General features: G+C 41.1%; 1 protein-coding gene across 10 annotated transcripts in view; it reads right to left on the bottom strand.

The window, feature by feature from the left end:
• The window catches only part of PPP4R1 (protein phosphatase 4 regulatory subunit 1), a 41,667-nt gene extending 28,544 nt beyond the window's left edge, over window positions 1-13,123 (bottom strand). For 2 of the 10 annotated variants that reach the window (XM_081205583.1, XM_081205585.1), the window contains exons 1-2: window positions 8,673-8,842; window positions 6,947-6,991 (exon numbers count right to left, since the gene is read on the bottom strand). Coding sequence is in view for 6 of the 10 variants with exons in the window: in XM_081205576.1 (XP_081061702.1) it covers window positions 6,947-6,991; window positions 9,606-9,615 (55 nt within the window). In the remaining 4 variants the exon portion in view is untranslated. Of the gene's footprint in view, window positions 1-6,736; window positions 6,888-6,946; window positions 6,992-7,110; window positions 7,150-7,191; window positions 7,364-7,520; window positions 8,142-8,672; window positions 8,843-9,605; window positions 9,659-13,029 lie in introns of those variants that run through there. The other 8 variants (XM_081205578.1, XM_081205581.1, XM_081205576.1 and 5 more) reach the window with 7 other exon arrangements.
• Between the last annotated feature and the right edge of the window lie 1,962 nt (window positions 13,124-15,085).

Below are 15,085 nucleotides of genomic sequence, written 5' to 3'. Positions count from 1 at the left end.
AATTCAGCCATTCTTCTTGGACTGTATCCACTTTTTGTACAAAATTATTCTCCAATTTCCTTCAGTCTCGAATATTTTGTAAACCACACACCATCTGCAGCTGACTGCTTTTTCTACTAGTCCTTCAGTAAAGTAACTGTTTTCTAAAACCTCTCCTGTCATACCAGATAAAGATCTCTAGTAGCCAAATTTGTATACATAAATGAATATGAACCTCAAAATTGATGAAGACTCAAGAAACTAGTTAGGAAGTACAATTTCATTAAAACCAAAATCAGGACTTAAAACCACTGTTAAGGTTAAGTATAGTTTAAATATTCAGCATGCTGGTGCACAGGGCTAAAAATTTTGCTTCTCCTCTGCTCCTACTGTGCTGCCCTAGTTTTGCTTAGCATTACATAGAAACCATGGGCAGTAAAGCCAAGAACAAACTTAGGTTTTAATTAATTGCTTGGAGGGAAGCAAACCACAAGTCTAGGTTCAGGCATAATGCTGAAGCAAATCCAAGGCTTCGCTCCTGGAAGCAGCAGAGCGAAGTACCTGTGATTGTGGCATCTAGTGCAATTATCTAGACGCTGCTGGGCTGTACTTTGTATTTCTTCAAATTTGTTAGTTAGTTTTAAGTTCAGGATGGGGTGGGGGAAGAAGTCAGCCTATATCCATGATGTTGTCTTCCAACCTATTGCAACACTATTCATGTCAGCAGCAATCTGATCAAGTTTAATTACCAACACTTACATATTGTCAAAGCAACAGACATAAAAATCTTGTGAGTACTAGTTATCTCCAAAAAAACAAGGATGATCCCCACTTGTTCAAGGATCGGTCATCTATGGAATCCACTGCTGTCATTCTAACTACTCTCTCAATTTACCATTTTGCTTTCACTGGCTGGCTGGCTTATTAACAGTCTTTTTATAAGAGTAATGCTTTTAATAAGTCAGATGGAGCACTTTCCATTGTTCTACCCTTTTGGAGTACAGTGGGAAGAGGAACTGGCCATTCCCCATCTATTTTCATACAGATGAATATTCCAGTTGTCTCATGCTTTCTTATTTTACACTTATTCTACAGCATAGAGGATAACGGTCTCTTGTTACCTATGGTATACACATAACAATAGGACCCTTGATGCATGATTAGGGCTCTCTGGCACTATCACAAATTGCTAACAGTCTCCCAAGTCCCTGCCCATGAATCAACTGCTCCAAGTACAGTCATACCTCGGGATAAATATGCTTCAGGATAAGTATTTTCGGGTTGCACTCCGCGGCAACCCGGAAGTAACGGAGTGTGTTACTTCCAGGTTTCGCCGCTTGCGCATGCACAGACGGTCAAAATGACGTCACGCGTATGCACGGCAAAACATGACCCGCGCATGCGCAGACGCGTCTTATGTTCTATTCAGGATGCGAATGGAGCTCCGGAACGGATCCCGTTCGCATCCCGAGGTACCACTGTATTCACAATATCCTTGACAAATCCTCCTTGTAGCAAACAGGAGCACACATATTAAAACAATTGATGTAAATTTTCAGCTGCTATATTTTTCCTACAGAAAATTAAGCCACTGCCATCATTATACATGGATATAATATCAGTCTAACAGAAACTGTCCAGCATTGCAATTAGCTTCTCACATGACTACTCTTTGAAAGTGCTTGCACATGTGCACCATAACACTACATTTCCCAAATTAAATATGCTATTTAGGCATGTTAAAATTGGCACAGTATATTAGCAGTTTTGAGTGTCTTTACATGATTTTTTAAACATTTAAGCAATGTAGGGATTGTTTGCTATTGAGTTGTCAGGTTTTAAAATATTTACATTTACTGTATCCCAATAAAAATATTTTTCAAGTAAAGTTGTGAAATTGTTTGACTATCACATTTAAACTAGAAAGTCTGTTTCATTTATTTATTTTTTCATGTAGGAATATTTCAGATAAATGGCTTTGGCTAAAAGAAAAAAATCCAATATATTTATTTATATAAAACAAAATTATGAAATCAAAAGGTGTCTGAGCTGTACCTCCGTGTATAACATAAGAAGAATCCTACTGGATCAGGCCAAAGATCTATCTAGTCTAGCATTCTATTATCATAGTGGTCAACCAGATGCCATGGGGGAGTCTGCAAGTAGGACCAGAGTAGGACCAACTGTGCTCTTCCCCACTCTCACTTCCCAGCAACTGGTATTAAGAGACATGATGTAGCACAGCTGTATACTGTACCATTACTATTCACCTAAAACTGAATTGAAACCATCTCATTTGACAAAAGTTTTCAGCAATGAAAGTTTCATTGTTGCACGGGTAGCTGAAAATATAATGCTAAAGCAAGCAATCAGTACTTTGGTATGTGTTTTTAAGTCAGTTTCTTAATGTTAATGGACACACCTCTCTACATTATTATTACTATTTCCAAATTTAAGTTCTGCATGGGCTACCTTGAGTTTTTCACATCTGAATATTGTCAAATAAGTGAAATAACATACAGTAGTTAACAGAATTCACAGTTTGAATGTGGAAGGTGTCAAACCATGTGCAACTCAAGCATACAAAGCAGCTGCAGTAGTTCAGCATTCCCCCCCCCCCAATGTGGCCTTTAATGCTTAATTAATTGTTAGTTTCCAGGCTGTCAATCGCTAACGTCTGGGATTAGAAAGACATAGCATTTGATTTTCATTCCTGTTACATTAGTTTTTTCTAACAGGTTTCCCAGGTAATATACAGATTATGTTAGCCTAACCATCAATTTTCATTTCAATGAAGTTCTCGTTATCTGTACAAATCTACACATGTTCTCATATCTGAATCAATTAAGTTTAGGAACCTGAATTAAAGTAATTTTCCATTATGGTAAGAAAAATTACCATACAGTGGTACCTCGGGTTACATACACTTCAGGTTACATACACTTCAGGTTACAGACTCTGCTAACCCAGAAATAGTGCTTCAGGTTAAGAACTTTGCTTCAGGATAAGAACAGAAATTGTGCTCTGGCAGCGCAGCGGCAGCAGGAGGCCCCATTAGCTAAAGTGGTGCTTCAGGTTAAGAACAGTTTCAGGTTAAGAACAAACCTCCGGAACGAATTAAGTACTTAACCAGAGGTATCACTGTATGTCCATTCATCCAAAACATCACTGTTTATTAGTTTAATAAAATGTACTAAGACGATGCATAAATATTTCCCTTTATAAGCAACACCTGCAGGAGACGAACATTTCTACTACTTCATATAACTTTTAATAGATGCCAATATTCGGGGGGGGGTGGAATGTTTATGGAATACCACCATGACCTCAGTGTAAACACAAGATCTGGTTGTATCATGGAGATGGGAAGCATGTGACTCTCCAGATGTTGTTTGACTTCAGTGTTCATCAGCTTCAGCCAGCATGGCCAACTATCAAGGACGAATGGAGGTGTAGTCCAGCATCATCTGGAGAGCTACAGGTTCCTATCCCCTCTGCTCTAACATGAAGGAAACATAGGAAACTGTTTAAAATTGTACAATATTGTAAACATAAAAAATAACCCCCAAAAAGAATTAACTTAAATAGGAAGCAAAAAGCCTAGATAAATGCACTGAATTCAAATAAATCTTAAAACTCAAAAACCTACTGCCTAACAATGTACAACAGTTTTGGGATTTTTTTAAAGGATACAGCAATCAATGTTTGCCCACAAAAGGTAGGAAAATTTGCACACTGTTACCAAATACCATTCCATTTTGTAAGCATAATTTTGAACTCTTCCATTTAAACATATTTCAACAGTGTAGTCATCCCTTATGGAATCTCCTATGCTACTAACCACACAACATTGCTTTCCTAATGTCTATTGAAAGTACCTCCTTTTCTGATCTTTGGCACCTGCCTGCCTGTAGTTTATAGGCAATTCACTTACATGTCTATATTCAGAAATGACATTTATTATACAAACAAAACTCATGTTCACTGTGGAATGTGGACAACCATCAATTTTATTCTCCTATGTAAATGAAATTCACAAACCTATCCAAGACGAAAATACTGTTTTTCCATCTATACTCAGATGGTTTCAAAAGAACAAGAAATCTTTCTACTATTCTCCTAGTTACTACTGGTCAAAGTGACCATGCTAAACAGCAATGTGTTGTATTCATCTAAGTCACCCTGTTAGTGCAAGGGCTTCTGCTAAATAGAACTTCCCTCCCTTGCATCTCCAGAGCCCCCCCAATCTGTTCCAGAGGGTATGGAGAACTCTCAGAATAGATTTAGAGGCACACAGGGGGAGGGGAAGTTTCTCTGCACAAGTGGAAGTCCTTGCACCAACAGATTTTACTGTGTATGTATGCCTTTCTACCTCTCATCACACAATGAAGTCACATTTTTTCTTTTGCTTCTGTCTGTTCCTGGTTTATGCTCTACACACAAAAGCTTAAAATTAGCAATTGAAGTTGTCCACCTAGAAGCACAGACACAGTTTTTAAAAAAGAAAGATGTCTTCAAGCTAAGAAGGTACACCCGAGGCAACCCTGAAACACTACCATTAGTTAGACACAAATGCTACTGGGGGCATTTCAGCAGCTTATGGCCTTTTTTTTGGCAAGGATTTGTGGATTACCATAACTGACTGTATATGTAGTTTGTCACTAAAATAACAGAGAACAAAAATAAAATATGCAGTCACCAGTCTCGCCTTAGAAATCAGCTTATTAAAAGGAATCAGATTTGCTGGCATCAGTGTCTCAGTTCTGGGCTGCTTAAGGTCCCATCTCAATCCGAAAAGGCATGAGTACAAATCAGGTCTTTTGATGACCCATTTCCCTCTATGAAGAGCCAAGACAGCTGCAATGCTACAAGAACATACAGCGTACAAAGTTGAGGATGAAGCATGTGAGAAGAAGAAATAAAGTGTTCTCAGTTGAAGAACTTTGGCACCAAGCAGACCTCTACAGGAAATGATGCTAATACAGAAAAGGAGGCTAATACAGAATTCAAACACTGAACTCATTGATAGGTGCTCCACTGAGATAAAACCTTCACACTAAGACCCTAATAATCAAGAACTCAAAAGCATGACAACTCATATGGCAAGCATCACTTACTATGGACAATAAAAAGGAGACAATGTAATGAATATTAATTTGTATACAGCTGCACTGTGGTGAATACTACAACACTACTTACAGCAGCAATTGACTTCACTTTCATCTAATGCCACCCTCTAATATCGCCTTGGAAGAGAAATTATGTTTTACTAAGTGCTCCTATCCAAAAGTTAACCATCAAAATGTATACCAAAGAATCTGCCTCCAAGAAAGAGATGGTAAGTAAAAGTAGCAGAAATTAGAAAGGACACTTTATTATTCAATCTTCTTACATTCTTATTCTGAAGCATGTATTTTTAATATGGACACATCTTCTAAACTCTCTTCTATACTTATATTTTATTTAATTCAGGTACTTCATTATTATTTTCCACAGTACCTTCTCCATTATTTAGTTCACACAATATTCTATACCAGCCTTCTCCAGCCTGGTGCCCTCCACATATTTTGGCTACAACATCCATGGGAGTTGTAGTCCAAAACATCTGGAAAGCACCAAGGTGGAGAAGGCTGTTCTACACAATCACTGATGCCTGCAGTGGTCACCTATCACGAATTTACTGCTGTAAAAAAATTAAGTGTATATTCATATACATTACTAAAATATTTTGAGTTACCCAGGTTTATCTTCTGTTCAGAACATAAATGCACATTACTCTGTGCGTGTGTATGCTATTGATTCAAAAAGGTGGTAGCATCAGTTCTCTAAAGTCTGATATGTACACAATACATTTTAAAAGATTAAAAACTAAAGAAAGCAGGTCAAAACCTAATTAGAAGACCTGAACCTCATACAACAGACCTGCAAACCAGCCACAAATTAATTCAGAAGAATATGCATCATTCTATTTATCTAGCATACAAAGTCAAGGTCACTGTCGTATCAAACTTTACCAATCTTGGGTTTTGCTTTCTTGACCCTTTATGGATCACAATGCATTTTTTAATCTCATTAGCTGTCCAAAATTCAAAATAAATGCTAACTTTTAAATATCAATGTATTAAATTTTAGTATTATAAAAATTTTGACATTTAAAATGTAAATTTAATTTTTACAATTTAAATATTCAATGGATATATCAAACCTGAACACACCTTGATTTTAAAAAGCACACAAGCATAATTCCTATATGAGAACATTCAATGAGTTCTGATGGCAATTAATAAGGTGTTATTAAGGGAAGACGAATTCTATTAGTACTGTATCTCAATATTAAGACACTGTTAAGCTTCAAGTACAACGTGACCTAAATCTCATTCATCAGAATAGCAGCAGTAATGCTATAATCACAACCAACCCATCCAACTCACAACTTTCCCCATTTTCCCTTCGTGGTCTCCAGAAAAGTAAAACAAACTAACAACAACAACAACAAAATCAAGACAGGCACAAACATGAGCAAGTTTGCAAGCCATACACATAAATGCCTGTATGGGGGGAAACGGGCAAGGACAGCTGAGCATGGCTGCTTCCTCCCACAATGCAACTTGGGCCTCCTCCACGCTTTCAAAACCATTTATTCGCGGAAGCAAAAGCAAACTAGAGCTTGACACACACGCGCAATCCATCCGTCTCCCTCCCCGTTCCCGGTTGTATTTTATGAATATATACATATATAGATAGATAAGGAACAAACCCTCGTTAGACGGGAACAGGCTCCCTCTCCCCATTTCATTCCAGACCCAGGATCCCCTGAGTTTCCGGGTGCGAGTGAAGTGGGACCGCCCCGACCCAGCCCCCACACCCAAGACGGACTTGGGAAGAAGGGGCGGCCCGGGCAGCGCCGCCGAGCGCGCTGGGGAAGAGGGAAAGAGGAGAAGAAGCTGTTGCAGCTGGGGCTACTCACATCCGTCTATCTCCTCCTGCAGGTCCTCCTGGAGCAGCGACAGATCTAGACGGGGGAGTGGGGGGGGGGGAGGCGGAGAGAGACAAGACAAAGTGAACTCCAGCCGAGGGGGTTCCTCCCCACCCCAGACCGACTCCCCTTTGTAAAACACCCGTAATACACACCCCACGAGAGCGCCTCGCGGTTCTTTACCACGCTATTAAAAACACACACCCCTGCCCTAAGCGCCCCCTCCTCACACTCACGGGGCCGAGAGAAAGAAGGGGGACGCCTACATCTGGCAACAAATCCCACAAGCCCTTCTTGCCACACAAGGTCGTTAATTTCTCAGATAAATCCCCTCGCAAGCTCCTGCCATAGTTTCCCCAACACACACAGAGAAGTAGGTAGGCAGGCAGGAGGCAACCCCCCCCACCCCCAAATCGATGAGGTGAGGTGGAGGAGGACTCGCTAAAGGGCGCTTTCCCTTTGCTTTCTCCTTGAAGGGGGGGGGGTCCGGACTGAGGTGTTTCTTTCGCGCCCGGACGGAGTTTCTGGGAGTGGGAGGGGGGTTGGGGAGGGAGGTGCTACCTACCCGCCATGTTTCTGCAAACCTCCCCGCCCGATTTGCAGGGGCTACATTTAGCCCGCCGTGGCAGCCGCAGGAGGCGAGGGCTGAGGGAAGGGGGCTCGGTTGGGGTGGCGGTTGCGGCCTTTGGGCCCAGGCGGCGTTTCCGGGCGTCCCCGGGAGAGTCTCACACAGAGCGATCAGTCCGGAGAGGGAGGGGTCTGAGCCGGACACACACTCAGAGAGAGAAACGGCTGCCCCCGCCTCCGCCAGGGAGGGAAAAAGAGAGAGAGCTGCCTGACATGCGAGGCAAGACCTGCCGCGCTTTTGCCCTCTTTTTCCACCGGCTGACTCACTCCAGCCTCAAAAGCCGCCTCCGTCGGGCGCAGCCAGGTGGGGCCGCTCGGCAGGTATGGCCCAGCCGGAACCGGTGAGGCAGAGTGAACTACTTGGGACACTTCGGAAAAACGCCCCGGTGTCTGTGAGCGCCCTCTCTCTCTCTCTCTCCACTCGCCTAGCAGTGCTTTCCCTTGACCCTGACCCTGCACTGCCTTCCCCACATGGCATGGCCGTTCCCAAAGTTGGTTTAAGAGGGCACGGCAGTTTCCGTTCTCCGCGCCCTGCTAGGCACTGGCACGGCTGCAGGGCACGGCGACTACTCGGGACAACTCAGACCTACGTAACTTGGCTGTGACGCTGTTATCTCCCCCCACATCTAGGTTTGGCTCTGGTTTTCTACTACTGCACTTGTTTCCGTGCCACTTGGCTCCGGTTTTCGTTTCCCCTCTCTGGGCTCGGCCATTGCATTCTTCCCGCCCCTCCTTCAGCGCTGCTGCCCCAGGACACTTCGCTGCCCGAGGCGAAGAAGATTACGCTCCATCTCCCTTCCTATTCTGTGTACACAAGCCACCTAGACCAGCTGCTGACTCTTCTTTCAACAGCAGTGATGGGACAAGGGGGCGATACCCACACCTGAGGGCAGTTAGGCTGGTTTAGGGAGCAGAGGGACAGCCACTGTGGGATTAACAGCTCTGTCCTCTAGCACCTGGCTGCACTTCACCTGCTACCTGAAACAGCGGCCTAGCTCTGCCTCTCATTCTCTTTCCTTTGCTTGATATCACTGCCACCCATCCCTGGCTGTATTTTTCTGTTATTTAACCTTGCTCCTCTTAAACTTACTTAGGAATACTGCTGCTGCTTTTCATCCCTTTTTATTGCCTTCCTATAGAGAATGAAGCGGAACACACTATTTTAATGGAGGCCGAACACTGGTTTAGAGGATGCCAAATGGAGCTCTGAGATATGACACACTGCTATAAGTAGATTGAATCATTGTGATGTCATTCTATAAAGAACCACCTTCCTCAGGTGATAATTCCAGGGTTGGTGTCACAATGTAACCTATACCGTATTTGTAGGCACACATGCTTTGTTTTGTGGCCATTTGTACAATATATGGATTCAAAAATTAAAATGTTCTCTGCAAAAGCATTTGGGACAGCTATCCAAAACTGGGCTTTTGGGTCATTGCCTACTTTCATTAAAATAAGTCTTGGACTGATTTAATAAGAGCCAGGCAACCCTAATAAGAAATCAGCATTTAGCTGCTTATATAACTGTACTGAGGTTTAATGAAAATCTAATATTTTGACAGAAAGGTAGTTGGCATAGCACAGTAGATAAGGCTGCTGTTCTAGACACACTTAATGTCTCATTTAATTCTATAGGACTTCTGGGTAGGTATGCACAGGATTGCCTTGAAAGGGTATAAACCATGTTTATATCCAAATCAGTTAAAATTTCTGCTTGATTAATATACTAAATATAGTATAATATTTCCCTTGAGGCTAGTAATAGTGTCCCCTTGCCACTAGACTCCCTTTCATTTGTCAATAAAACACAAAATAAAAAATATGTTTAATTGCAGAACCACAAGGTTCGATAGGTGCTCAGTCTTTCCTGCAGTCATTATGAAGATCATAATTCTACAATATCAGTTGTACTAGTTAAGGTTCTCTAGTACAAAGAAATAGGAATACAACTGGCACAGTGATTTCAGTAGCTGATACCTATACTTATCATACCATTGGGTTTTCTACATTATAAGCTTACCATGGGCCATTTGCAGTGTTGATTGAGGTGACTGGTGATCTGCAATTCCTTTCCTGGAGAAAAGGGAGAAGCCAGAAATTAGATTAAGCATCACTAAATAGTGTACTTGCACTATCCTTACTGCACCATTTTGTAGTCTGAACAGTGTAAACACCAACTTTACAAAACCATATGGTAATCAACAGAACTCCCAAGAGATCTCTGTAACAAACATGTACACTGACAAACCTCGTCTTCTTTCTGCCTGCTGTTAAGAGAAGGCCCCAAGATCAGTTCCCATCATTTCCAGTTAAAGGATCTCTTGATGGCAAGGATGGCAAAATATATCTGCCTGAAGCTTCAGGGAACTGCTTTCTGTCAGAGTAGACAGCATGGGATGCCTCCTATATTACTCTTTGTTTTTCCGTTGCGGTAGCTTTGGCCATTCGGCTTTTTACTTGGCATAAAAGGTAAGAATCTTGCAAAAACCAAAATTTAATTTTGTGCCTCCTATGGGTTGTGTTTTTTGTTTCTGCTTGATAACTTCTATATGAGATTTCTTGGTAAACTTCACACCGTTTCCCTTAATATTAAATAAGTAAACCTAAGATCTGCTTACAATTCTGAGCGATTAAGAGTCAAACATTGAGATATAATGATGACATAGCCCTTGCACTACCTCAGTACCATGCAAGCAGTAGTGCGATGTAGCATAATTTATGAAAAATATTTATATACTGTTAAATCATAAAAAGTCAAATAAGTTTTTAATAATAAATAAGGAAAAAACATTTAAAATTTCAATATTAGAGACAATCAACTAGCTATTATGGAAATATATTATCTGAATGGCCTGCATAGGCCTGGCACATAATATTGTGACTTGTTGGCCTTTGTAGCTGCAGTAATTTCTGATCTCAGGCATTTGTGGTTGAACTAGAAGGAATGTCATGTATAGGTTGAGCACATATAAAATACTGATAATAAGCAGCATTTTTCTATCTGGATGCTATATTGTTGATGGAGAATGCTGGAGAAAAATGGATGATTACGTAGCTGCCAAAGATTCAGTAGTTATGAGTTTAGTAGAGTTCATGTTTCTGTTCATATGCAAAACAGTGCACAAGCTTGATGTGTTAAGGAATGAAGCACTGTGGCATATTAAATTTTCTGTCAAATGTGATTAGCAGCTGTATGGATTAACTTTAACCATTACATGTATAGTCAAGCATACAGTGCAGTAGCACAGGGTGTTAATAAAGATTTCAAAGGTAGCACCAACTTTATGACATTCAAATCATTCTCTTGTGACCAATGACAGTGTTTTCTATAAACATTTTACTGGACAAATTTCTGCTGTCCTAAATCAATGGAGATATGATTTAGCACACATATATGACTTATTTTTTTAGTTTTCTTTACTAAATGTACCTCATATTAGCTTCTTCACATGTTGTATAAATGCTGTATCTCTTTTTCCAAATGTAATTGAACTGACATATGTTAGAAAAATAAATAAATGCACTCAGGCCGCACGGTTCTGTGCATGCTTACCTGGGAGAAAGTCCCATCAAATTCAGTAGAGTTGACTTCTGAGTAGACACATGCAGCGTTGCAGTAACTGTGTGGTTTTATTTTATGTTCATACAAAATCAAAGTTACTTTGATTGGAATGTTTATAAAGGTTCTAAACAAATAACTACTTGGCAGCATACATTTCCCTTACGTTACATTTTCAGGGGAGGGACTGAGGTATTGAAAACATGGTTGCGGGACAATCCAAACACTAGCTGGGCAGCAGTGCAATGTGAGAGAACAATAGAGCAGTGTTTCCCAACCACTGTTCCGCGGCACACTAGTGTGCCGCGAGATGTTGCCTGGTGTGCCGCGAGATGTTGCCTGGAGGGAGGCGGGTGAGTCGGGCGGCGAGAGGCGGGGCGGCGGCGGCGAGGAGAGGCTGCCCAGCGCGGGGCTCTCGCCGTCTGCCTGCCTGGCTGCCTGTGAGCTCGGCGGGCAGCACCTCCGTCCGCAGCGCCCGCCTCGCGGCTCTCATTCCCTGCCCCTGCCAAAGCTCACCCAGCCAAGCCGTGCTCTCCTTCCTGCCTCGCTTTGCTGCCTCCTCCCCCCCCACCCCCAAAGCTTGGAGGTTCCCCGGCAAGGGGGAGGGAAAAAAATTGAACCTTACACTTTCGTGCGTCCCTCCCGGCGTGACGCTGCGCGCTGACGTCACGGGGCTGTAATGGTGGTGTGCCTCGAGATTTTTTTCATCAAACAAGTGTGCCTTTGCCCAAAAAAGGTTGGGAAACACTGCAATAGAGCAACAGTTGCATCTCTAGCCTTATTGCTCACACAGGGTGGAAGGCAGAGGGCAGGGAAATAACAATCGGCCCCAGTGCCATCAAGTGGGCTGGCTCAGCAGATCCAGAACACCTGGTTTTCAGACTGGGTGTGTGTGTGCTGTTGCCAGAGGCAGGTGGGGTGCAGACCATTAGGAGCATCACAACTATTGCGTAGAATGGAAGGCAAGAGAGTGCTTAATTTTGATGTTGCACAGGGCACCACGGACATCTTGAGACCCCAAGGTCTGCCACTGCTGTTACAGAACAGGGACCTTTGTATTTTAGCCAAGTAATACTAGTGTCACTCCATGGGCAGAAAGCCAGCAGGGCTGGATGGAGAGACACCTCTGCTCAATCTGTCCCCCCAACCCTGCACCCATTGTTGGGGGTATGGATTGCAGCTTGATTTTAGCATGACTGAAGAACTCTGCAAATAAAGAGATATGTGCTTCCTAGGGAAAGTAACCTGAAAGTTTTATTGTGTTAATAATAGTAATGCATTTCTATGAGACAGGAGATGAAAATTTAATTGAAAAGTATCAATCCTACATCAATGTTTTGAGATTAATTTTTAAAAACTTTCAACTATATGTCTAATCTCTTTTTTCATAGATACTACTATTTATAATTTTTTAATGCCTTTTCATAAATTATAACATCTTCAATGGGAAAGAAATAATTTTGGGAATTGCATTGTGGAATCTGATTTTTCCCCCAAAAGGGGAAATAGATTTTTATTGTACAATTTTCAGTCGACATACTATGCAATTGGTTGGACAGTATGTGTGTGTATCAAGCAATTTTTAAAAATGAAACATCTGAAATGAGTGAGTTTGAAAATATGCTGCTCACAACCCAACACAGTTAAGCATGCTTAAGCCCATTTATTGCAATATATTTTATTCAGCTTAACTTTGTGTTGAACTTGAACCATTATTTTTGAAGGCATAAGCATGATCAGAACTCAGATGAAAGACTTGCATTTTCAGATATTTATTTCAAGCATGTTAAGGCATGTCGGCCATTTGAGGGCTCTATACACTTGGAATGGAAAAAAGGGGAAAGGAGAGTAAAGAATGACTGTTGAAAATAAAAAGAAGTCCTACCTTTCATAGCTCTGTTTACTTGAAGGTTAAGGAAAGTAGCATGGAGTAGAGTTGGAGGACAAAGATAAATGATTGGCTGCTATATATGCCTCTGTACAAGGAAATGTCACAATCTCACCATGACAATGAGCTGTTCCTTGGGTACCAATAAGAAAAGCAGAATGAATTACTAAAAACAAAGGCTCTAGTCACTCACAATAGATATACCTAGGATCCCTCTCTCATTGATTTCCCACACACTAATAGTTGCAGTAATGCCCCCTGATGAGTGTACCTGTAAGAGGTACTGTTAAAACATTAGGTACACTGTACACCTGAACCTAAAGCACTAATTGTTTGGGATGGCCCTGACCCTGGCTAAATGGGCTTTAGTGGTATGTCCAAGCAACATAAATGTAACAGCTCATGCTAGCCATCAATTGCTGAATTATTTTACAGGGATTACCAGCTACCTTCAGCAGAATTTCAGGTTGAGCTACTGCACCAAATCCTAAATGGCTATTGCTGTCCATTTGTCTTCATTCTCTTTTTCTAGACCAACTAATTATTCAGCTATATTAATTGATTTTTAAAGTGGTTGATTGATTTAAAAAGGTCCTCCTGCATATGTAGCAGCAGTGTTTCTTAAATGTAGCCTTTTAAAATACATTTACTAAAAATTTGGATAGGAAATGGAATGGAATGCCTTTTTTAAAAATAGATTATGCATGCATGTCATAGCAAGCACTAAGAACAGTTTTTAATTATTTTATTATACCGTATTGCTTATTTTTGTAATTTTTATACTGCTTTTTAAAATTAGTGAACAAAATGTAAATGTGTGCAGATTTACTTGATTGATCGCAATCATAACTCTTATGATTAGTTTCCTTAATCAGGTGAAAAGCTTAATTTCAGCTCTTTCCAAACTCTGGCTGTAAATTACACTTAGATGATCTTATTTTCCAAAATATTCTCAATTTTTTAATTCACCATGTAGCCAGCTGTTTTAGATATCTCTAATACTGTGTGTCTCAGCAAGCAAGAAAAGAATGTACCCCTATTTATGGGAGGCTTTTGATACAAAACATGTACAATGACTAATCAGTAAACATGTAGTGTATAATTGCTAAATGTATGCATTCATGCAGTTGAATTGTTGTTTGCACAAGTTCTATGTAGAGAGAAAAAACTAGTTTGACAGTTTTGTTTTACCTTCTTCACCACTTTACCAAGTGGTAGGAAGCTGCAGTGAAGCTTTTGTGGGTTGGCTATGTTGTGAGGAAAATACCCACCCAGTGTCTGCTGTCAGTAGAGTCCCATTTTACTCAATAGCACCAACAAGGGAGGCCAAACAGACACCAGGATTGATCAATCAAAGCATAATTTTATTTCCCATTCAAGTACATAAAGGTGCAGCATCTAGCAACCTGGAAAGCTATTAAAACTAAAAAGGCTGGACCCTAATGTTAATCAGGGGAGATCTTTATACCTGTACAATAGTGCAATGGGGCAATTAGCCTTGCAAGCAGGGAGGCAGATGTGTGGAATTCCTCATCAATCCCCAATGCCAAATGTTCTTTTTTCAAGGGCAGATAGATAAAAGACCACTCATCTAAATAAAAGCTGTTATACTGCTTTCTTGAGCTCATATATTTCCCATTGGTCTGATAGGCAGAGCATGTGCCAATTGCTCCTTCTTCTTGTCATAAGCTTGAGTTCGGTGCATGATTACCTCAAAATGGAGTCTCTTTTTTTCCTTACAACAGGTGTCTTGTGAGGACAGATGATAAAGATTTGCCAAGTTTCAGGTCTGTCAAAATGTCCCATACAAAGTTGGAATTGGTGAAATGCTGCAACAACAACAAAAAGTTTCACAGACAATCTACATACACTGCAGGTAGTGAATTCTCTAATTATATATATATGTATTGATTTTCCTAGCATTTGCCACCCCCGGCTGTTCTGCAAATGTGGTTATATAATCAGTGGGCCCTGCATATTTATATAATGAGAATCATCATTACGATCAAGGAGGAGTTGCTCAGGCTCCAAAACACTGGAGAGGATGCTCAGG

This window comes from Podarcis bocagei, assembly GCF_964188305.1.
Source record: "Podarcis bocagei genome assembly, chromosome: 8".
Classification (NCBI taxonomy): domain Eukaryota; kingdom Metazoa; phylum Chordata; class Lepidosauria; order Squamata; family Lacertidae; genus Podarcis; species Podarcis bocagei.
The sequence above is the reverse complement of the archived record's forward strand: the minus strand, read 5'-3'. Positions and strand labels throughout refer to the sequence as shown.